Below are 24,036 nucleotides of genomic sequence, written 5' to 3'. Positions count from 1 at the left end.
ATCAGCTTAAGTTTTTCCTGATCATCTTCACCGGGGATTGACAAGGACTTGCCAGCTTCTAAAATTAAGACATGTTTACAGAGCCCAAAGTTTGCCAAGTGCCCTTTTTATCTGAAGAAGGAGGGAAGTATGAGGTGATGTACAAAGATGAAGTTATATGACAGTTAAAAATCCTACCCTTTTTTACCAGCAATTAATCCATTTCACCAGAACGTAAAATGCCTTAGAGACTACTGAATTTGAAATCCATCTGCCCTAGTATTAGTTTTAAACATAAAATAAGTCTAATAAAATTACCATACAAACATAACAAAAGTAATTGTGGCACAGGAAACGTGTGAAGGCCAACAAGAAAGATGAGTATTATTTGTATTTCTTATGAAATGTTCTGAAAGCCAAGACCATAAAAGTACCATGCCTTTGTCTCTGCAGCGAACAAGAACCTACAGCACCATCGTGATATGGCATTACTATGTTTACGATCGTTCTATAGACCGCACTGCTAAGGCAAGCAACTGTTCATATACATTTTAACGGGCCAGGAATCCTAAGTGGTTCAAGAGGCCTGTATAGTCACAGGTTCACTTCAGCCGTTCCTCATTTCTCCAAGAAAAACGAGGTGCCCAAGATAACACTTCACCAACAAAACTGTTCACGTCTGGCAACTTTTAGAGCTCCGTGAGGCAACATCAATAGTGACCTAACACACAAAATAAATGAAAGTAGGAAATATGCATCACCGGAGGGTATTGTGAAGCGTGGATATGGGACGGGAAGAAGGGGAAGAGGGCTGTAGGCCATACAATGGATATTTTTATTTTTGTCGATGCAGCACATTTTGATCAGAAACGAATAAGAGGGCAGTCTTGAGAGCACTGCATAAGCTTACACATAAGAACTGGTAAGGAACAAAACAGCATGTATCAATAACTGTAAACAAATGACATGATTTCAAGGATAAAGGTTACATAAAAGGTGTAGGGATGGTGTCCATAATATTATACCGCATAACTAGAGGCTGGGAGAATAGAAATTATTTATTTCCAGAGGCAGGAGACACGGTTCTCCGTGTGCTTTTGGGCTCTGCCTAGCCCGGATGGTGAAAGCAAAGGATTTCTCGTGATTAGGACACAATAAGTGGAAGTAATACTAACCGCTACACAGGGCCAAAAGGGTAATGTCAGGAGGTGCTGATTTTACATTGCAGGTCCCCATATAGTGTTTTATATATTGGATAACTAAGACCAGTGTCAAAGCCATATTCCTTGCTCAAAAGCAGCCAACCTGGTCACTACAGTGAGAAGTAGGAGCATGCCTTGGGAGACTGAAACATTTTCCGGTGGGAAGAAAGAGGGGCTCGGAAGCACCACTAGTACGTCGGTGCCGAGTTGATCAGCACTTTGGTGGAACAGGATAAAGGAGGGGGGATCTTGCAAATATTTAGAATTTAGGACCTAACAGCCATGGCTATGGCAGAGATGAAGGACTCTTGGATTACAATAAGAAATTGATCTAGAGAGTGTGAATGTGTGTCCTGCGATATTTAGAGTTTATGATTAACGCAGTGTACACTAATTCCCTAAACCTTTGCAGGTTAATTTTTACTTTTTATTTTAGCAATCTAATTATGGTTAGTGATATCAATATAGACCGTGGAGGCACACGCATAAAACAGCAAATAACTTAGCTGAGGTGTGTCCTTCAATAAGGCACCGCACCATTGCAGTACATGCAGTCCTTCAATTTTTCATTACTTTTTCCATCTTTATAATAGCTGTGAAACACTAATCAATTTTCAATGAGATGATCACCTTTCAGTTCAACAGTAAGTTCAGTTCATTTCCTGACAGGGGAGCCTGGCTAGTGTGGTTAGTAGGCTGTACGTTTTCACTGCAGTGGGCTTCACAAGGGGGTTAAGTCGCAACGCTCGAGGGAACCTGTTTTAGTAGGATTCGAGATGTTATCCAGAGCAGAGGTGTGCCTTTGCTGTGGCGGACTTCGAGAAGTTGTGCAAGGAAGGAATGGTTTATAAATCCCACCAAACCTGTGATGGTTAATCAGAAATGTGCAGGCGAAAAGTATTCATATCTCCCAGGTTCCCTTTCTGACTGGATAAAATACATAAAATACACTAAAAAAAACTTAGAACCTGCAAGACTGGGAGCTAGGCCCCCCACTGTTACCTTGGGCATGCCTTAGGCGACGTGTTGCAACTTTCAGATGCTTCGTTCGGCCCAAGTCTTCACCAAGAAGATAGTACCATCCGCTGAATTCCTAGAAATGCGAAACATTTTATAGGCACGATTTGTTGATTTATAGGCACGATTTGTTGATTTACAGAAATCTGAAAACTGCATTGTTTATTTAAAAATGACAGTGTTCAAACTGAAAAAAATGAGGAACCACATTAAAGAAAAAAAAATACTTACCGTGGGAATTTCAGTAGTCGTGGGTCAGATTTTTCTTCAGGTTACCAGTTAGAGGAAAGACTGCCACCTGGTGGGCAGCACCCGAAACAGTTGAACAGTTTAAAGTCCTTGGGACCTCTTCTGCATGAACTTACAGTAGTGACCCTGGCTCTGACCCCTTGAACTTTGCAAACCTCACACTCTTGCATAAAATCTGACAACCAGCAACAGACAAAACACCGCTGCAGCTGAGCAAAGAATGGAGGTGGTTCAAAGTAAAACGAATATGTCTACGAACTGGGAAACCCATGGGAACGAACACTTACTATCTCCCTTGTCTGGGTGGCTTTCAATAAAACTTGCAACACCTACAAGCGGTCAGCATACGGGCAACAGGTAAACAGTACTGCTAAACAAATGTAATGTGCTATGGCATATTCAGGATATTTTAAGTTTCCCACGTTACGCTTTAAAGGCACAAGAGACTACAACACAAAAAACAAAATGAGGGTGGGTGCTGCAGGAAATAAATCACATATTTTTTTTTATAGCAAGCTTCATAACATACTTCTGCCGTTTTCGAGTTCGGTAAAAAAGTACAAGTTACTTACCTTCAGTAACGATATATCTGTAGAGACATATTCTAGTTGCAGATTCCTTACCGACCCACCCATCCTCCCCACTTGCAAACTGATTTCTAGGGGTGGGGCTTCCCCATTCAGGTCCTTAGCTCTGGCACACCAATTTCAGTGTTCTTCACGGCTCTGCACTTTGGCGTGGATAGTCGTGAAGAGAAACTGACATCACTGTGCTGAGGCAGCGGTTATGTATTACTCCTGAGGGCATCACGGCGACTACGACGCAAACGGAGTCGACCGACACCACCTACCGACATGCAAGGGTATTGCTTGAAGAAAAAATCTCCGGATCCAGTCTGACACCTGGGGTAAAATTCTAAGGTAAGGAATCTGCAACTAAAAGTCTATCACATACAGGTGTTACTATCCCCAATTTAATAGTACACAAACTACTGAGATCTGAAGGATGCAAGGCTGAGTTGCTCTTGCAAGGAATCAAACATCAATTATCCACCTTGGTTGATTTCCTGAATAGTAAACATTTGAGGAGTGGGGGTAAGTGTGCGAAAGCTATCTGTAAAGATTCACATGGGTGTTGGCTGTACTCAACGATCTGATCGTGGGAGTGGAAGGTTAAGTTGTAGCTAAGGGTCGTGGTGATCTGATTTCCTGTTTTAACTCTTCTGGTAAACTGAGAAGATGGTATTAACACTATTGACGTAATCCTAGAAGATATGTGACGGGCGAAATAGGGAGAGCTAGCAGCATATAAGGCAATATCAACAACAGTGAAATATCAAAGATCATCGTGAGAGGAGATCTTAGGTCGAAGAAGCAATCACTGAAGATTCTGTATCTACTTCCGTAAAATTTAATTTTTTAGTGTCCCGAAGGGTAACTTTCCAGGAAGTTATGTAAATGGGTACCATATCTAATTACTTTGCATACATTGTCTTAAGCAATCAGGAATTTTAGCAGAGAGCGTTTAAACTTTTTGGGCCAACTATAGAGCATTCTAGCAGAAGTCAAGTGGTTTGGGCAAGGCGAGGGTAAATTCCATCTCACAATTCTTCAGTAAATCACTTGGGTGTATAAGTCAGTGCATGGTATCAGGAGATCCGCCACTGATCTAAGAATCTAAAACTAGTAAATGTCCTACTCTTATATTTCATACTTGATTAAAGGATGGATCCACTTGTCACCTTAAAGTCTCCTGCAGTGCTTAGGAGATTAATCATTAGAATTCGTTTGCAAAACTCGAATTGATCATCTTTAATAGAGCTCTACTGCTGATGTTATTGATTTATATGGAGTTGCAGCAGACAAGGCTAAGTCCCTTTTTGAAGGGGTGTAGGTGCATAGCAGAGTTGTGGGGTGACTTGCAAGGTTAGATGAACATATTCAAAGGGTTCCTGCAAAAGCCTTGTACTTCTTAAGGGTGCAGCTCGAGGTCCAGAGTTGAGAACCTCCACTCTAATGATCTTCCTGAAGTTTCTTCTCTAAGATAGAATTCCACTTTCAGAACTAGCGCTGAATTGCTAGATCGCAGCACACAGAGAAAGGAGCAACGGATAACAAACAGGCCAGGTAACACGGAAGGCACTGCTGAAAATACAAAGTATTTTTTACATTGATTCTTTGCTTATATGACAGCCAGTGCAGCTGTTTAGAGTCGAATTGTTTCTTTCAGTTACAGCCCTAGGACCTAGTTTTGGATTATCTGTAGTTTCTGAATTATTTTTTTCAGGTGTTTCTGTATAGACCTATGTTTAGTATGTGAGTGTACTGGACATTATCTTAGATCAGCACTGTAAACGTCAGCGGTGAAAAGGTAGGAAGTTGTTCTATCCTCTACCTAGATAGCAGTGGAGCACCTCAATGTAAGTATGGATACTCAGTGGAGGTATGCACAGAGTGAGTGGGGAACAGAAAACCAGAATGCATGGTTTCAAGAATCTGCGCAAAATCCGAGGTAGATCCCTTAGCCAGCATTTCGTACCTACTCAACAAACAGTCCCAGGTAACAAACTTGTATGAACTACTTAGTCTTCTGAATATAAATTGTCTATGATTAACCATCTGGGGTGGGATGTTTTCATTTAGTACAGCGATTTCTATAGCTTGAGTGTACCTACCTTCATCATTACATACGTTTACATCTTGGACTTTGGTTAATGAACTGTCTGCATACTAGATGAGAGTGGGAGACTAGAAAAGAGAAAGCCATTTTGCTAATACAATCCCAGCCTTTTGCAAAAATCACATGGTTTGTGTATGTAAAATGGCATTTTGGAATGTATTAAACCCGTTTTGTGAGTCGTAATAGCATTTACAACTCGCAAAATGGCTTCGATCCACCCATATAAGATCACAATGAGGAAGCAACTTTAAAGAGGAGTGCCCTTCTACTTGCGATTTCCTACACAATGCATCGATAGACAGTGGCTGTTTAGTATCATGTTAGCGTCCCAATGACGATTACATATAGAAGTAAATAAACTATGCATTCAACATAGATTACTTTCATAATTTAGATGCATTAAAATAGGCACCATGTGGTTAAGAGATTAGAGAAAGAATACAAATCTGAAGAAACAACATATAACAGCATGTTAAAAGGGATACTTGAATGGCATCTTGCACATTTTCCTATTTGCCTTCGTTACAGCGGTGTCATAAAACTTAAGGTGGTGGGAGCTGTAAAGTACATGGAGGGGCCCCACGACCCAGTCAGGAGCTCTCCTGACAGGGTCCGGCCAACGCACGCTCTGCGTGACTGGGTGGCTGCTGAGGGGGCCCTGGAGCTCTGCGGGCCCGCCACATCGCAGGTGCTGCGGGGAGCATTGTTAGGGAACTACCTTGTTATTAAGGCTCGAAGAAGCGGTTTTAGATCGGATATTCGTGTTGGCTGCAATCCTTTGAAACTGATCAAGACGATCATCATCCCTCTCTAAATCGGAGTTTACTTGAAAATAGACGGACGGACGAGGAGTGCTTTTATGGATGTAAAAGACAGTAAAAACGTTGAATGTTGGCTACAAAATTTAATTGGGAGATGTACATATACTGAATTTTGGCTGTAATGGTTTAATATTGATCAAGACTGTCAGCATTTCTCTTTGGACCTCGGGTTTACTTGAAAAGAGAGACGAATAGTGAACGTTTCCATGTATATTTAATTCCAAATGGAAGACTTGAGATATATATAAAACACTGAAAAAATTTGGCGCGTTAACCTATGAAATGTGACTGAAAGAATATGTAACTATTTACCTCATTCATATTTGAATAACAGTTCTAGAACTGCTTGTTTATTTTGGGGAATATTGATTTGGTTCTCCCCAAGAAAAAAAAAACTATCAATCAAGATTTGTTTCAGAAAGTGCTTGAAGCATGAGAATTCCTTGTACTACATTACCACAAAGGGACAGTAGAGCGATTGTCAGCACAGATACCAGGAGTAAAATCGTACAATTAACATGTGCAAATACTACATCGGGCAAAATATAGCTAACTCTTCCTAAGAAGGAATAACACTGTGCACATTTTCTACTTTCCGGGTTTGTACCCTACCCAACACCAAAACCCTTGCATATTACAGTTATACATGAGAATACATGCAACAAAATACTTGTCTATAGGCTTTAACACGGTGTAACTCTATTTCATCCTTAAAGGTCTATTGGCTTTAAAATATACTTCTCACAATGAATACCTCAAGCCTGCTGCCGTCAGCTGGCTCTTCATAATAAACAGACATGGTCTACGGCATCTGACTTCACATTTCCCAAGAATTATCAAGTCTATGGCTTTCATAATTGGTCTGCCATCATGAAAAAACGCAGTCTTACTATACTGAGCCTAAAAGCTTTCCCACAAAGTAACCACCATGCATGGTGTCATGAAAATAATTATATATATATATACAAAATGACAGTAGGAAAAATAGACTGCCCCTCATAAAAAGGCCTAACTAGGATTCGCAGAGTAAAACTCCTCTACCTCCATGGGGCAAGCAACACAAGATATTTTGCTTACTATATCTCTAAAATCCCATATGACAAAATACCCGTGACCTATGACATCAGACAACTTTTCACAATGAACCAATCAGGCTTTTGTCATTGGCTTGTCAAAATAATCAACTTGGACCTGCTGTATTGGGTAGCATAAGCTTTCACACAATGCAATAGTCAGTCATAATGTTACCAATATTTACAAAATTTCAGATGATAAAACAATATACAAGTGTAAGGCAATGTCTCTTTTTGCACGATCACTCACAAAGTTTTGGACTTATGCTGCTGATTATTTGGATCAAAGTGCACTGAGGCCTGCTAGCCAGACGGTGCCAGACAATCCTCTTATTAAGTGTATGTTGAATTGGCCACCCCCTATTGGCACAAGCTGACTTACTTATAAGTCCCTAGTATATGGTACCAAGGAAACCCAGGGCATGTAAGAAAGAGTGCTTCCTCCCCAGCTGAGGGCTGCAGCACTGGTTGTGCCACCCTGTGTGGGACCAAGTACTAAAATGTCTCTTAGCCTCCACTGCAGCCTGGAAGAGCAGTTTTAAACTGTTAGTTCAACTATGCTATTTAAACCAATGGCAAAGCACCCATTTCGCTTAACAATACATGTCTCCTCTAAGGAAGGCCTATGGAGCCCTCAGACCGTTAGATATATATTGTTAAACCGGACATACACATTTAATCTGTCCTGACAGCAACACTTCCCAATTGTTGTTTTTGCTGTGGAAAAGTTAGTAGCCACATTGGCTAAGACAGTTACAGACTGCCCCCTAAATTCGGCAAATTTGTGAATGCGACTACTAAAATGGATATTTCAAGGTATCAAAATAATTGTGGCATTAAACCCGACTTGATGCCCAAGTCAAATTTATTGTCACTTTTAAGGAAAGGCAACGTTTAGAAAGTTGCCACTCTGCAGCCCATTTTGTCAAGTGGCCTCACACTCTTGCTGGCCACCAGATAGCTTTCTGTCCTCCTGGGGACTTGTGAGAATGACTCCCAGGCTTAGGAACAATAATAGCCTGCTATAGAGGGTTGTGTTACCTCCCTCTTGCAGGAAACCACTCAGGGTGTTGGCCTAAAAGGCAAGCTTCAAAGGCAAAGCAGCCTTTGGTGGGTAAATGGCAATCACACTCCTTAAGAGTTGCCCCCTTTGATCAGGTAGACAAGCTGGTGGAGGGAACACAGAGAGGGGAGACCAGTGCCCAAGTTGGTTTTCCCAATGGCAGTAGCCCACAGGTAGCAATACATCTAGGGTGGGCTACCAAGCTCCTAACAACCAAGGAAGGGTTCAGACACCTTGGAAGTGGACAGAGTAATTCACTCTGGGATTGCTAGATGCCACACATAGCTGGAGGTCTTAACAGGGCCAGAGATTACCCTCTGGAACCAGCACCAGGTCCTCAAATCTGAAGTAGTCTGACTCAGCGAGCCAGTAGCCACTTCTGTACACTTCCCACTGGGCGCCTCCAGAGACCAATCCTCAACGGTCAAAAGTTGCACCTGAGTCTGCCGGACTCAGGGATGCAGTTTGAGCTCAGACTGGTTGCGCAAGAGGGACACTAGCCTCCACCAAAGGATATTGCTGGACCCGCTGTCAACCAAGATCAGTAGCCCTGCAGCAGTAGGCCTTCTACTGGTTCAAAAAGTACTTTGAGGGATCCCGACCTCTGTGGCTAAAGTCATCCCCCTTACCAATGGGACATCCTCAAATCGACCACGCAGCACCCACAGCATCCTTGAACATCTTCATTCTCCCGCATCAGCAGCATTAGGACGACTCAAACTCAATGTGGATTGTGGTGTAAAGTTCAGAACTGCCCTGGAGAACTCTTTGGTGACCAGGTAACTGTCCAAATACTTCTTAGTGTGCCCCTGACCTTCTCCCTGCTGGGTTTGGTCACCCTAGTTGGGCTGGAGTAGCCAAAGGCAACTCTCTCAAACTTTTCAAAAGCTTCCAAACTTTACGGTTACCAATGCTTGCTTGCAGTTGGGACTAAAAGAATAGAGACTTACATTTATTTAAAAAATCTATAGCTCCTGACTTCGCCAGTGGATTTTGTTCAACTTGGTCTCTATAAATGAATACAAATATAATCTATTTCTATAAATTGGTGTTGGATTTCTTTACTGCATGACTATTTTGTCACTTCTAAACGCTTTACACTAGTTCCTTTTGATAAGCCTTGCTGCTCAATGCCACAGCTAATCAAGGTTAAACAACCTTGACTGGATCCAAGACAGTTTTGCAAGTGCATTACATGGTAAGATCAAACAACCATACCATATTATACACCCAAATCCTCCTCACAATGTAAATATTCTACCCCACAGGGTTTGTTAGAGGCGATAACCAACATCCAAACCTTTGCCTACTATGGTAATCTTCGAGACAAAATACCTATCTACAGGCTTTAACACAGTATAATAACAATCGACCCTTAAAGGCCCACTTATTTTACCATATACTTCAAGTAAGTCAGACATACTGCCTTTGTCACAATTTTTCATAATAAAAGTTCAAACCCATGGCATTTGACAAACGACATCCATGGCTTGTCACCATAACCATTTCAGGCCTGTTTTCCAAGAAAGCATAAACAGGGACTCTTTTTAACAATTTCTCCCCATTCACATGCTAAGTATAGTAACTTGTAGAAGGAGCGAACCCCATTTCCATTACTGTTTGAAAAGCTATTTTTCTGTTGATCACATAAGATCTGGCAATCAGCTGTATTGTCAAGCCGGACCTAAAAAGGTGGAGGAGGCAGAAGACGGCGTGGCCTTAACCATAATGAGGGGAGGAGCAGCCAGGGCGCTGCTGGTAAGATGGGGAAACGCTGAGTGACAGATTCTGGAGGGTTATTATAGTATGGTGAAAAGAAGCCATCGTGTTTTTCTGGGCTGACTTTCGTGCATAAGGAGGGCCGCCAAGAAAAAGTTTGTTGCCAAAGTGGGAGAAAAGAATCCTGCACAGCACAACTGATGAAAAATGTGCTGGTGTTCAGCAAATTCAGCAAAAGCTAAGTGAGACGGGGAGTGGCAAATTAGGAGACACACTAGAACCCCAATGTACGCACAGGTGGACAAGTAGAACTGCTGCCACATGAGCGAACTTTCTGGAAAAGAGAAATGGTGCTAAACAGCAGCTTCCACAAGAGAAGGACGTTTCTCCCTGGGACAGACGTCACCGCTTCTGCTGGAAGATCCACACAACTCCAACACCTGCACTTCCCAATATCAACACCTGGAAATCGAGAACCACTGTAGAAGACAGAGCCATGGGGCCCAGCAGTGGTGAAACACAACTCTTGATGCTGAGCGTCACAACAACGGGGGAAGGAAGTTGCTGAAGAAAATCTAGGAACCAGGCAGAGTAAAGAACAGAAGGATGAAGGAGGCTTTACCGCTCTGACACAAAACAACCACATACCATTTTCAGAAACGAGGAGCTCTCATTAAAACAAGGGAACAGTTCTGGCAAAGGTGCATGTATTGAAGGCACTACAATGAGCCAGAGAGAAGGTAAATAATAATGGACAATCCTTGGTGCATAAAAATAGTATACCAGACGAACTGAGGGGGACAGTGTCCGACCTAGAGCACGTGCTGAATGTTTTCGAAGAGTTTTCATGAATACCAATTAAAGTCTTGTTGACAAGGTAGAGATTTCCGAATATGGTTCACCTAAGTAAATCAAGAGTCCTTAGCTTCCATTCTGGAACAGAGTATAAGGACTTGCTGCAAACATATCATGATGGCTAGCAGAGACGCTTCAATCAGATTACAAGATTAAATGCAACCAAGGGACAGTAACTAGTGGTGAAAAACAACCCGCAATGCAGAAACTATCAAAGTAATGGGGGACGGGGGTGGGGAGGAGAAGTTGCCAAAAGAAATGTGGGAAACTGGGTCTTCAGCACACATGAAGTCAAACATAGGTACTTGATGCTAGAGGCCACAAAAGAGAAGCTAAAATACAAGAGACGCCAGATTCTCTTCTGACCTGACTAGTCTCCAAAAACTGGAAAAATAAGAAGCCATTAACCTCTTTGCAGCCAATGACGTAACGGTTATGTCCTTGGCTGTGGTGCTGAGACGCCAAGGGCATAACCGTTACATCCTGGGACCAGTTCATGGGGGGGTGGGGGCTACCACTCCCCTCATGAGCCTCGCCACCCCCACTGCAGGGATAGAAAGGGAATCGCGCCCCCCATGGCGTCTGATGAAGTCAGCGCACAATCGTGTGCTGACCTCATCAGAGGCCTGCCTGAGCTTCCAGCACTGATCGGAGGGGAAATGCTTTTGCATTTCTCCTTCGTTCACTGGAGGGGCGAGAAAGGCATTAAAGGAGAGGAAAGTCTACTAGATGCCAGGGAATTTAAATTAAAAAAAAGTGGGGTGGTTGCTACCAACTAGTATGGGTTATGCCCCCAACCTAACTAAAGGGGGTAATAGTCTTTCAGCTCTCCCCCGCACACTACAACATCTTATCCCATAGCAAGCAAGAGGACATTTGATTATTTTCGGTTTTGGTTTTACATTTGGGCCATGAGAGCTTGGCTAGCTCTCAAAATCACCCCACTTGGAATGGTGTGGACTGCACTTTTTGGACTTTGGGACGCTGCCATGTAGTAAAATCCACAAGACCTAGACAAATCTGAAAACTAAACATATAGGTGATTCCAGGGTGGTGTGCTTCACATGCAAACCGCACCATTTTCTTACCCATAATGCTCTGCAAACCTCCAACTTTGCTGGAAAACACACATTTTTGTGATGGAACCTTCCGGAATCTGCAGGAATCCCTGTCACAGGCACTTGGCACACCTACACAAGTGAGGTATCATTTTTACCGGGAAACTGAGGGGAACAATGGGTGGCAGGAAACTTGTCCCAGTGTGGTGATGCCACACAGAAATGTGGGGAAATGTGATTTTTTTAGTTACATTTCAGGTTTGCTGAGGATTCTTGTAAGAAAACATTGGGGGATCTACGCAAGTCACACCTCTCCCTGGACTCCCTCGAGTGTCTAGTTTTCAGAAATGTCTGAGTTTGGTAGGTTTCCCTAGATGGCCGCTGAACCCCCCACCCCCCCCAAACTACCCCTTCAAAAAAAAGGGAGTTTTGATTTGATCATTTTGATGTGTCCAGATAGTGTTTTGGGGCCTTTAATTTTGCGGGCACTAGGCCTACCCACATATGTGAGGTACCATTTTTAGTTGGGAGACTTGGGGTGGGAATGCTGGGTGGAAGAAAATGTGTGGCTCCTCTCAGATTCCAGAACTTTCTGTCACCGAAATGCGAGGAAAGGTTTTTTTTGGCCAAGTTTTGAGCTTTGCAAAGGATTCTGGCTAACTGAACCTGGGAAGAGCCCCACAAGCCACCCTATCTTGGATTCCCCTAGGTGTTTAGTTTTAAAAAATGTGCAGGTTTGGTAGGTTTCTGTAGGTGCCGGCTGAGCTAGAGGCAAAAATATACAGCTAGGCACTTTACAAAAAACATGTCAGATTTCAATGTAAAAATGTGATGTGTCCATGTTGAGTTTCCTGTCATGAGCATTAGGCCTACCCACGCAACTGAGGTACCATTTTTATCGGGAGACTTGGGGGAATACAGCATAGCAAAACAAGGGTTATTGTCCGTTGTCTTTCTCTACATTTTTCCTTCGAAATGTAAGACAGTGTAAAAAATACATCTATTTGAGAAATGCTGTGTAATTCTCATGCTAGTATGGGCACCCCGGAAATTCAGAGATGTGCAAATAACCACTGCTTCTCAACACCTTACCTTGTGCCCATTTTGGAAATACAAAGGTTTTCTTGATACCTATTTTTCACTCTTTATATTTCAGCAAATGAATTGCTGTATAACCCGGAATAGAATGAAAACCTATTGCACGGTGCAGCTCATTTATTAGCTCTGGGTACCTAGGATTTAATGATGAACCTACAAGCCCTATATATCCCTGCAACCAGAAGACGTAACGGTATATTGCTTTCAAAAATCTGACATCGCAGGAAAAACTTACATAGTAAAACGTGGAGAACAATGGCTGTTATTTTCACCTCAATTTCAATATTTTCTTATTTCAGCTGGTATTTTCTGTATGAAACCCTTGTAGGAGCTACACATATTACCCCTGGATGAATTCAGAATTTTGTCTACTTTTCAGAATTGTTTAGCTTTCTGGGATCCAGAATTGGTTTCACACCCATTTCTGTCACTAACTGGAAGGATGCCAAAAGCACCAAAAAAGAGTAAAAATGGGGTATGTCCCAGTAAAATGCCAAAATAGTGTTGAAAAATTGGGTTTTCTGATTCAAGTCTGCCTGTTCCTGAAGGCTGGTGATTTTAGCACTGCAACCCCTTCTTCTGCAGCCCTGTTTTTCCTTTTTTGTTTTTTTAAACACATTTTTCGCTGTACTTTGACTAATTTCTTGGTCTCCTTCAGGGGAACCCACAAAGTCGGAGTACCTAGAGAATCCCTAGGATGCTGGGAAAAAAAGGACACAAATTTGGCATGGGTAGCGTGACAAAAAGTTTTGAGGGCCTAAGCGAGAACTGCCCCAGACAGCCAAAAAAAGACTTGGCACCTGAGGGGAAAAAGGCCTGGCAGCGAAGGGGTTAAAGACATTACAGTGTTTATTGTGCAAGGGATCAAGGCAGGTTTCCACCATTATAGGTCCTGCGAGTTAAAGTGGATGATAAAAATCACACATTCTGGAGTCTGAAAGGGCAATGCACCCCTTAAGTCTAGAAGGTAATGGGCTGAAAAGAAGCCAGAGCATATGTCCAACAAATTCATAATGGAGGTCTGCAGAGGTTATGAAATCTGATGAGCTACAGGCACAAAAGAGGAAGCGGCTCATCTCCAAACTAGGAGTACATAGGGGAGAACCTCAAGCTTTCTTTGGTAACACCCTCAAAGTCTGCAATGAGCTACGAAACAACATGAATGAACTTGTACGTTTTCCTTTCAAGCAAAAACTGAACAAAAACCCTTCAAACACAAGGGTACAAGAACCCTTCAAGACACCTCTGCCAGGTTCCTAGTTAGTGTTTGGCATTTCTATGATACTTATAACCCTAAGAAGACGCCATCTACAGAACCCTCCTTAAACATATGTTCCAGCAGCACATACCAGTCAACTCCATGTGAGCAGAAGCTGCTCGACTCATTCCTGTGGCCCTCTTTTATACCCCAATCACCCTTTTTGACTACCTCTGAGGAGAATGTGAGTTTTTTATATTTATCTTATTCGATCTACGACTTCTTCCATTTTACAAAAACATCTTGAAAAATTCCCCCGTCTCTCACCAGGGGGGTTCTAGCACTCACAATCTAAGAGCCTTACATAAATAACTAAATAAATACATAAGATGAATATTGAGGGGTGGACACATGAGCATTTGATAAATGAAGGAAATCTGTCATGCACTTTCTCCCAAACTACTGCTATGCACTCGCTCCCAAACGGCTGATTTATAAATATTAGAACACAAGATAACAATTCAAAAACAGGTGGAAGGACAACAAAGAAACATTTTTTCTGCAATGTATCTGCATAATAATATTATAGTTTGTGGAGACAAGAGTGTGTCTCTCGCTAACGAGAAATTACAGATTCCTATAAGGAGCGTATATTTAAAATAAAGTTTGACCTATAAAAAAGAAACGCAGCAAAGGATGAGCATCTCAAAATCCATTGAAGAAAACAATTGCAGCACTAAGAGGATTATCTGTTCAATGTTCATGTAAGCTATTAAATTCTTCAAATCAAATCATGTTACTGTTTTCATTATTACAGACACATAAAAAACCACTGTTGTGTAAGGTTCTCAAAAACAGAGAATTTAATTTAAAAAAATCTCAAGTCAAAATCGACAGAGCTAAATGTCAGTATCCAGCCATGTTTAAGATAATGGAAGATAAAGACTCTGAGGTTCCTACGCTAAACCCTTTTCTCTGAAAAATAAAACCTCTGGAGTCTCCAGCCTTACCTTAAGTATAAAGAGCTTAGCACCCATTACACTGATCTCAGAATTCTCGACGGATCTTGAGTTCAACTACACCTTCCGAGTCCATAAAATATGTAGCCATGAGAATAAACATGACAATTTGGGATGAGACATCTATGACTTGTTGCTTGCAGCTAATGTTTTTCTAAAGCAGATATTCTGTATGAAGGAGCTTGGACATGCACCTATTTGTATCACATGTAGCCCGAGCTATGCTGGTATGGCAAGCAGGAAAGCTTGGAATATGGCACGCCAAAAGCAAGGTCATAGGTTCAAGTCCCTAGAGGGCATTTCTACAGCATGTCTGGTATGCCAACCAGACAGAGCCTCAATGTCAACTTCTTTGGTCTAGAAAGAGCAAACGTAACATTAGTCTGTTTCTGGCGGTGACACAATAAAACAAAGTGTAAAGATTTGTCTCTCTGGTCCACATCGAGTGCTTCCTCCACATGCTGGAATAATATGCCTGGTGGGAGGAACACATCATATCCTACCTCAGGCAGAATGCCACGCATGCCATCTAATTGGATCTTCATAAGTACTGGTGCCGACCTCTTTCACCCTCTGGTCCGCAGTGACTGCATGCTCCCCATAGGATAGGAAAGGTTTCCTGACTGTGCACTTATTTTGCAAATAAGCCATTGTTCATAATGAAAATGCTGATTGCATTTAGAAACACACGTCTTGTAAAATCTGTGTCCTGCTTTTTGTGCTGACTGATTAGCCTTTGTAGAGCTCTCCTGCTTGACAGCATATGCGCTGTTGGCTGAGCAACGTAATGTCCGTTTACAAGCTGGATTGGAGGCCGCCCATCGCTTATCATTGGTTGGTTTTAATTGTTGCTCATTGGCTTGTTTCTTATTAGTTACCTTTGTGGATTTTACTTTCTCTTCATGCATTTGGCCCTCCCCTAAAGCATAGACGCATTACTTGTGTTGTTCCAATGCCCACTTTTCAGGCACTATTTTTTAATTTTGTATAAGAGTGCATGTGTTTTCCAGCTGTCTCCCTTTTGGACTTTCCCCTCTGTCGTACTCATGCTGCTCTTTGAATACTTGTATGCTTCTCCATGCCCGTGATGCACTCATTCTTGTGTGTTCCTTGCACCCGCTGCATGTTTGCTCTTGTCTATTTTCTTTCATTGTCCACATTCCTGTCTGCGCTTGCTTGTGTCCCTGTGTTGCTTCCCTACACCTCCATGATTCAATTAACCCACAAGTTGCTTCCCCCACCCGAACTGCTTTATTTACTCTATGATTACTGAGCACACTCGGATTGGTAAATTTAAAAAAAGAAAAAAAAAACATTAGTTCAGCAGTATATGATCCTGGGAATATCTAGTATGTAGACAAGAAGTGAAGTTTTCAAATCACCATTAACAAAACATTGGTTAATACCTTCATAAAAACGATAATTACTGATCAACCTAATTGCTGTATTTCCACACAAATACTCTGATACGCATCCCCAGGGACCGAGGAACAACCCAACAATGCAAAAACCACAGACAAGGAGAAAATCAACGTTGTCAGTATGCTCTGGTACTGAACGTTCACCAATTATTCACCAATCGGAGTTCATTGTAGGCAAAAGGTAGCACTTTCCAAAGTAACAATAATATGGACTCTTTTGCAACATGGGATGGGTAGTAAGTATACATCCTTCACCACAGACCCTAGAACCTATATAGAAACAACACATTAATCAGAATCCATCAGTAGTCAATGGAAACAACGCCCCACATGTACTTTGGAAACATGTTTTTGGTAGCGAAGAATTGCTCTATTTCTATTTCTATGTGCGGTCATTTAATGTGTTGCACACTGTTCGAATTTCATGGCAACACTTCCTATGTAATATTCTAAGACAGACATTTTTCATCATAGTTCAAACCACCCATATATTTTGCGTCTTATTCCACCACATATTATAACTCGAGTTGCCTGTCTTTTGATTCCACTTTCTCTAAATGTCTGTTCAAGTACAAAGTATTTTAAAAGAGAAATTACATGTTTCCATTACTTTCATGCACATCGGCAAAGTCTCTCCTCACCAGCCCTGCAAAGGCTTTATCAGTTTGCCTTCTCCGCGTGAGAAGATAGCTAAATGATTTACTCGTGCACTACAGAAGAGGACTTGCATGTAATTCTCTGTTCTGTTACATAGTAGGGCCCAGATCTGGCGCTGCCACTCATTTACATTAACGGCGCTTGGTATGTGTTACACGGAGCAAACGGTTTCAGTCCAGCCTAGCCGGCTGCCCTCCTGCTGCCGCTGTTGTGATGGATCAAGAAAGCTAGAGACTAGGGGATGGAACATCTTCTGTGCTATTTCACCAACCTTTTCCTCAATACGAGTGCGCTAAATTAACACTTGCTAATATTTATGTGCGGCTTTAGGATGAATAGGCGCTACCAGCTCATTCCCGTATTCCAGGCACTTATAGCGCCAAAGCTGTTCTCGTGTACAATAACCTGACATATTATTAATTTAATTTTGTTAAGTATGTTTAACCTGTTCTTGTATGTAAGGACCATCTGGTATCCATGTAAGTATATGTTGCGCCAAGAGACAATTAGATACAGGCATGAAATAAATACATTAACAAAACAACATTTTTGCGGAAAAGTGTGAACACATTATTGCCATATTCAGCACTGAGTTACAAAACGAGATAAACAAACGGATTGCAATATTATTTTCCATACCTTGTCGGGTGCTAGCAGGGACGCGACACCAAAACTCATACAGCCAATAAGTTCACTGTGTCTACAGAAGACATAGGGAGAAGGTTTAATTTAACTATAGAACGTTTAACAAGAGTTTACAAAACAGAGCAACAAGAAACTTTCTTAGCAAGTAAAGTGCCAGGAACATCTCAACGTCATGGCATAGAGTGCAACGGGTTGAATGAGTTAAACAATATTGCTATTCTATTCGTGTGCAGCTATTACCCAGAACTCCATAGCACTCATAATGGTGCCCACATTGGCAATGGGGTGTGTTCTAATACAGCCATACAGTTATCATTCACTTTCTCATCTTTCCAGCTTGTGCAGCTGGTTAAGGAAATGAAGGAGGCATTGGTTCACGCGGCCCGCACAAGCCTGAATAAGAGTCAACGAGGCACCCAATATTTAATCAGTCTAAACAAATGGCCACATCCCTGCTGCCTCAGGTATGAGATTCAGAAACTACTGTCTCCATCACTCTGTCAGAGCCTTCCCCATCAAGTTATCAGAAGCGCTGGAAAGCAAGAACCAACCAATGCAGAGTTTGACTGTAGATGGTCACTCTGTTATCAATGTGCTATTTGCCTTAGGTATTTGACCTTTAGGTTCACTTGCATAGAATTTGGAAAAAGGTCCATCACAAGATCCTGTGAAGTGGCAGGACACGATAAGCCAAGAGTTCCATGCCCTGCCATTACCAGCGCAGTCCCCAAGGGAAAGGACAGCAGATCTTGGCCACCTTTTAATCTCTAAAACAAAATTCTCTGTATGGAAAAGGTGGGGGTGGGGGTGTCTGAACCAGTATCAAAGACAGCACCAATAAACTATAATCTCCTCCTAAAACATGAATGACTTGACACCGAAGGTGTCAAACATCAGTTAAAGATTTGCATGGTAGCGAGTAATCCTATGACCAACCAGCTTTGCAGCAGTTTGATGATTTAACAGGAAATTCGAGCTGCCAGATGCCTGGTGGACACTCATGAAGCTTCCTTTCAATCAGTTAGCCACCCACCCCTATTGGTATGTGTTCAATGCCACACAGCACACGCAAGCTGTCAGATGCTGCGTCATTTCCATCACAGATACAAGTTGGCCATGTCAGAACAACTGAAGGGAGATGGTATAGAGTGAGGAGCCTAGGATGCAGACAGTGAAGGCCTAAGCAGGCGTGTGTGGCAGTACACCAGTGCATTATGGATAACTAAAGAGATGAGGAAAAGAGCTTATGAGGTTTAAGAACTAGGAAAATGACAGTAAATTAGGTTATATCAAGGTAGCAGTTCAATTAGAGCCGGTAAAATAAGTGGGTGAGTCACCAGGGCAATGGGACGTCACTAATGGTACAGACATTAATGGATGCAGAAGCCAGATTGGTTGAAAGGAAGCTTCATAGGCTACTACCGGTGATTACTTTGCATCCAATACGAGTGCTCATCCAAGTGTCTCTGACATTTTTATAATGGACGCATGGCTAAACAAATACCTTACCATCAGGGGTCTCCAACCTTTCCTGTAATAAGAGCTACTTATGCGCAATGAAAATCATCTCGAGCTACAGTATTATTAGTGCTGGGATAGTGATGACACTAGGGCAAGATTATATTTGGGCTTTCCGTATGCAAGATCATGAGCTATGATCACCTCAGTTAAGCAGGGTTGCCAGCAAGAACTTAAAAAGGCTGTCAATGTGGAATGCCTCTCCATGGTAATGCATAACAACCACAGCCTCAGTGCCCTTGGTACCAAGGTAATATTAGCCTTCACAGTGCCAGATGTCTGAGCTGTGAAACATCCGTTTTAAACATATTTTGGAAATTCAGCTATTTCTCTAAACATCAGCCATTTGAATCTCAAATACATGCTTTTCATTTGTGGTACATATATAAATTCACTCAAGCAACGCTTCTGAAATAAGCTGGGCTGCATACATATAGGTAGCTGGAGAGCTACCAGCAGCTCACGACCTACTCGTTGGAGAAGCCTGTCTTACACGCAGCCCATGGCGAGCTGCTGCTAGCGCTAGATGGTGATGAAGAATCTAGTGTCTACTCCAGCAAAAACAGAGGGTTTACCTGTAGCACTCTCTCCTCAGAACATAAATCCTAGAGGCTTCCGTGTACATCCAAGAAACACAGTCAATGCAGCACCATAAAGCGGACCTAAACCTGAGTGAGCACCTTGAGCCAGTCCCACAATAGGAATCAACTAGAATGGTAGAGATCTAGCACAGGAATGGACTAGAATGGTAAAGAAAAAGCACACACCCTATAGCATCTGCTCAGGTTTCAAGCTGCAGACCACCCTCTCAAATCTGATAGCACCAGGAGGAGCAATCATCAGGAACATGACCCTAAATCTCGTGGACACTAGCAATCAGTGGATGTAAGAATCTTGTGTCTACTCCAGCAAAAACAGAGGGTTTACCTGTAGCACTCTCTCCTCAGAACATAAATCCGAGAGGCTTCCGTGTACATCCAAGAAACACAGTCAATGCAGCACCATAAAGCGGACCTAAACCTGAGTGAGCACCTTGAGCCAGTCCCACAATAGGAATCAACTAGAATGGTAGAGATCTAGCACAGGAATGGACTAGAATGGTAAAGAAAAAGCACACACCCTATAGCATCTGCTCAGGTTTCAAGCTGCAGACCACCCTCTCAAATCTGATAGCACCAGGAGGAGCAATCATCAGGAACATGACCCTAAATCTCGTGGACACTAGCAATCAGTGGATGTAAGCCAGGTCTGGGGGTAGGTGATTACACATAGCACACACTGCATAGTCTCCTGCTTGTGCCCTGCCTGAGTGTTGTTGTGCATGGAACGTTGTCTGTATGTGAAATGTCCCCCTTCCGTTATTCCACTAGAGCCTCCTGGAAGGGTCAGAGAGGGCCTGAAGGCTGAGCTGAAAACACCTCATGGTGGGTTTAGTGTTACTCAAGCACTTGAGCATTACTATGTGACCTGTGACGATTTTAACAAACTATGTGAATACATTTTCCAAAATTAATTTTGAACAGAAAGGTCAATTGGACTACAGAGATTCTACCACAGTAATGACAAATGACACGGAGTCTCTCATTCAGGCTGACAGTCTGATAATGAAGTACTAACATGGAAGGATATCTCACTAACAATTTAAATTCAGCAGACGTACTGCCCTACTAATACCATTTAGGCTGCATGCTGTAAGCTCCGCATTTCATCTAATGCGGTTTGTCAGCTCCCATAAGACACATTACCCAGCGGAAGCAGGCTCACTAAGGCATGCTGGATGAAGCCCTACCACTCGTCAGCTGCCACTCTGCCAGTAATGTAACTGATCACCTGATCCCAAAATCAGCCTTCAGCTTTGATACACAGCCTTGTATGTAGACTTCGCTTGAGTGGAGAATGAGTAAGCTGCTACCCACATTGACATAGGAGTCCTGGGAAAGAGCAGGGACAGAAGTTTCCAGGGGAACTAAAGCAAGACTCAGGCCACTGATGGGCTCCTCTTAGCCCCAGTCCAAGTTCACACATTTTTTCATTGCCTTATGATATTGTTAGTCTCAATCCATCCTTGGATAACATCTTTTCCTGCGGCTTACACCATATTCCAGCTCCAGCCCAGCCCAGGCTTACAAACTAGTGCTGCAGAGGGCACTTCTAGGCTCAAAAGGAGAAAAGCATCATGTTTGCACCTGCTCTATTCATCCAGGGAACAGCATGGACCCTTGTGGCCACGTTTTGTGACCACACTTCACTTGACCATCGCTCTGCCCCTAAACAGGGCCAGGTGTAGATGGTGGGTGTGTGCAATCTCGGGAGAGTGGAGATTGCAATGTGTACCCAGCACAGCACTTCCATCGCAGCTGCTTGAACGTTCACAAGCTGCCACTGCTCTTCCATTCTATCAAGTTCAAGGAAATGATCTCACAAAGTACCAAATAAATCTTTCACATTTAAAAACACGTTCAATAAAAGAGGAAGCAAAAACATTTAACTAACATTACCTTGTGTTTCGCTCTCGGTTCCAGGTTGTAATCAGAAGTCGTTTTTGTTCATCTCCATCTTCATAAGGGCTGCAAAATCAACACGGAGTTACATTCGAACCCTGTTTCTACGTACAGAACTGCTGAAGCATGGTTTCAGTTCATTAGGATAATCTCTGAACATCACAAACTTTGCATACAAGATTTTTTTTTTTTGCTCAAAAACACGGTCACCTGGAAAGGTGAATTTTAATAGGGCAACCAATTACCACGATGGGACTGTGCCTCTGCTGACGGTGGTTGGATAAAAGACATGTTTACAGGCAATGATGCCGCAGACTCGTATACACTACCGCAACCGCAGACAGAAACCCAGGGATATTCGTGATCCACCGAGGGCACGTCTTCTACAAATGGACGAAAACTGAGGCAACAAAGCAAGACTGCAACCTGTCTGATAACGACACCACCTTTACTTACAGAGTTAGCTTATGGTGCTCCTAATGCTAGGCTGGAACACATTCTTACTCTGTACTGGCTAGGTGCATGAGGAAACGGACTTTGCAACGCTGGTATTATTGGGCGATAAGTCTGTTTTTAGGGTTCAGGGGACGGTGGGGGGGTATTGGGTGGTAAGTGTGTTTTGGGGCTTTAGGTGTAGAGTTTGTATAGAGCGGCAAGGGTGTTTTCTAGGTTTTAGGAGTGGGTAACGGTATAGGCTGGTATGGATGCTTTTAGGCTTTAGAGGTGGGTGGTGGTATACGGTGCGTTTAGGGTTTATGAGTGGGTAGGGGGAATGAATGGATAGTAAGGATATGTATGTGTGTGTGTATATATATATATATATATATATATATATATATATATATATATAGAGAGAGAGAGAGAGAGAGAGAGAGAGAGAGATCTTACTTACCTTATACATACCTTCCGTGGTAAAGGCATTGCATGATAAATGCTTGTATTGTTAAGTTATACAATTGGTGACAACGTGGGAAGACCTAACCCTGGGGAGGTGAAATACCTACTGGTGATATATACGTATGCAGGGCGAGTACTACCGAAGGTTAAGATAGATGTACTGCTGGAATATTAAGATTAATTTAATGATCCGTGTAAACTGACTATACCACATGTATTCATTACTATGCCACTGTGTATGGCTGGCTTCAACTACATTTTTGAATTTTACACTTTGATTGTGCTCTTTTGAAAATACATTAAAAAACACAATAAAATAGGAAGAGTTTTGTGCTTCTTGCTTTCTCACTTCAACATCGTTTATTTTATTTGCCAACTTTCTTTTCAGCGCGTGCATAAACTGTTAAGCTAATGTTAATACAAAATAACCAATCCATTTTCTGAAAGAGGAAAGTTTCAAATAGCAAAAAACAACACGATTAGTTCTTAAACAGAATCCATACTGCCAATTTCTCAAAGAAATTGCGAAAAGCAGCCTAAGCAAATCGGCTGATTCTGTAACTCAGAGGCTTCACATATGTTATGTTAAAGTCAGAAATAATGGGTGCAAATTGCCAACCATCTTTTTGAGACTTGCCTGTTATTTTGCAAAGCTACCTATGTACTATTAGATCGCGTCACAGGCTTGAAGAAAGTCCTGCCTGAGATCCCTGCGGCTGGCTACAAACACAAGGATAAGCAGGGCCTTGGTAAATCAGCAGCAATTGCATTCTCAAATGGGAAACGTTTTTTTTTTTCTTCAGTCACGTGCCCGTACAAGGCAGAGGTTCCCTCTTAAAAAACGTTCCCCGTGTTGAGCAGACCTAGGGTGAGCAGACTGTGGTCGTGTAGACTCGCTCTGCTCCCCCCGAGCCTGGCCGATATGATTCCCAAAAGGAAGCTGTCCCATGGAGACAGCATCTCGTTTTGCGAACCTAACACCCCCCAACTCGGGTGTTGCAATCCAATTATTGGTTTGAAACCACAACTGCAGTCTCAAACCTTTGACACATTTCATTCTAAATAACAATTAGTAGAGGAAGTCCTTCTCGTGCCTTCTATTAAATGCAATTTAGAATTTACTCCCAGGAGCCCTTGTGCAAGTCGTAGAGGCTTTACAAATCGCAAATTCACTTTTGATAATCAAAATAGGTATTCAACTGATGCAAACCATGTGATTTTGGCAATCACAGGCTTTGCAATCACATGCATCAAGCCCTTAGTCCGTGAAGAGTCAGTCTGCTGCAGATGCCTTGGAGGCCAATAGTGTGTGAGAATAAATATTTGCATCAAGAATGTGAAACGGACAGTTCTAGGTACGTTATGTA

The 24,036-nt window shown here is 42.4% G+C and overlaps 1 protein-coding gene across 3 annotated transcripts in view; it reads right to left on the bottom strand.

The window, feature by feature from the left end:
* RGS3 (regulator of G protein signaling 3) overlaps window positions 1-24,036 on the bottom strand; it is an 805,262-nt gene that overhangs the window by 515,171 nt on the left and 266,055 nt on the right. For all 3 annotated transcript variants that reach the window (XM_069241285.1, XM_069241286.1, XM_069241284.1), the window contains 3 exons: window positions 21,770-21,838; window positions 17,748-17,808; window positions 2,184-2,274 (listed from right to left, as the gene is read on the bottom strand). In XM_069241285.1, the coding sequence (XP_069097386.1) occupies window positions 2,184-2,274; window positions 17,748-17,808; window positions 21,770-21,838 (221 nt within the window). The remainder of the gene's footprint in view (window positions 1-2,183; window positions 2,275-17,747; window positions 17,809-21,769; window positions 21,839-24,036) is intronic.

This window comes from Pleurodeles waltl, chromosome 6 (genome assembly GCF_031143425.1).
Source record: "Pleurodeles waltl isolate 20211129_DDA chromosome 6, aPleWal1.hap1.20221129, whole genome shotgun sequence".
Taxonomy (NCBI): domain Eukaryota; kingdom Metazoa; phylum Chordata; class Amphibia; order Caudata; family Salamandridae; genus Pleurodeles; species Pleurodeles waltl.
This window is presented reverse-complemented; position numbering and strand designations above follow the sequence as displayed.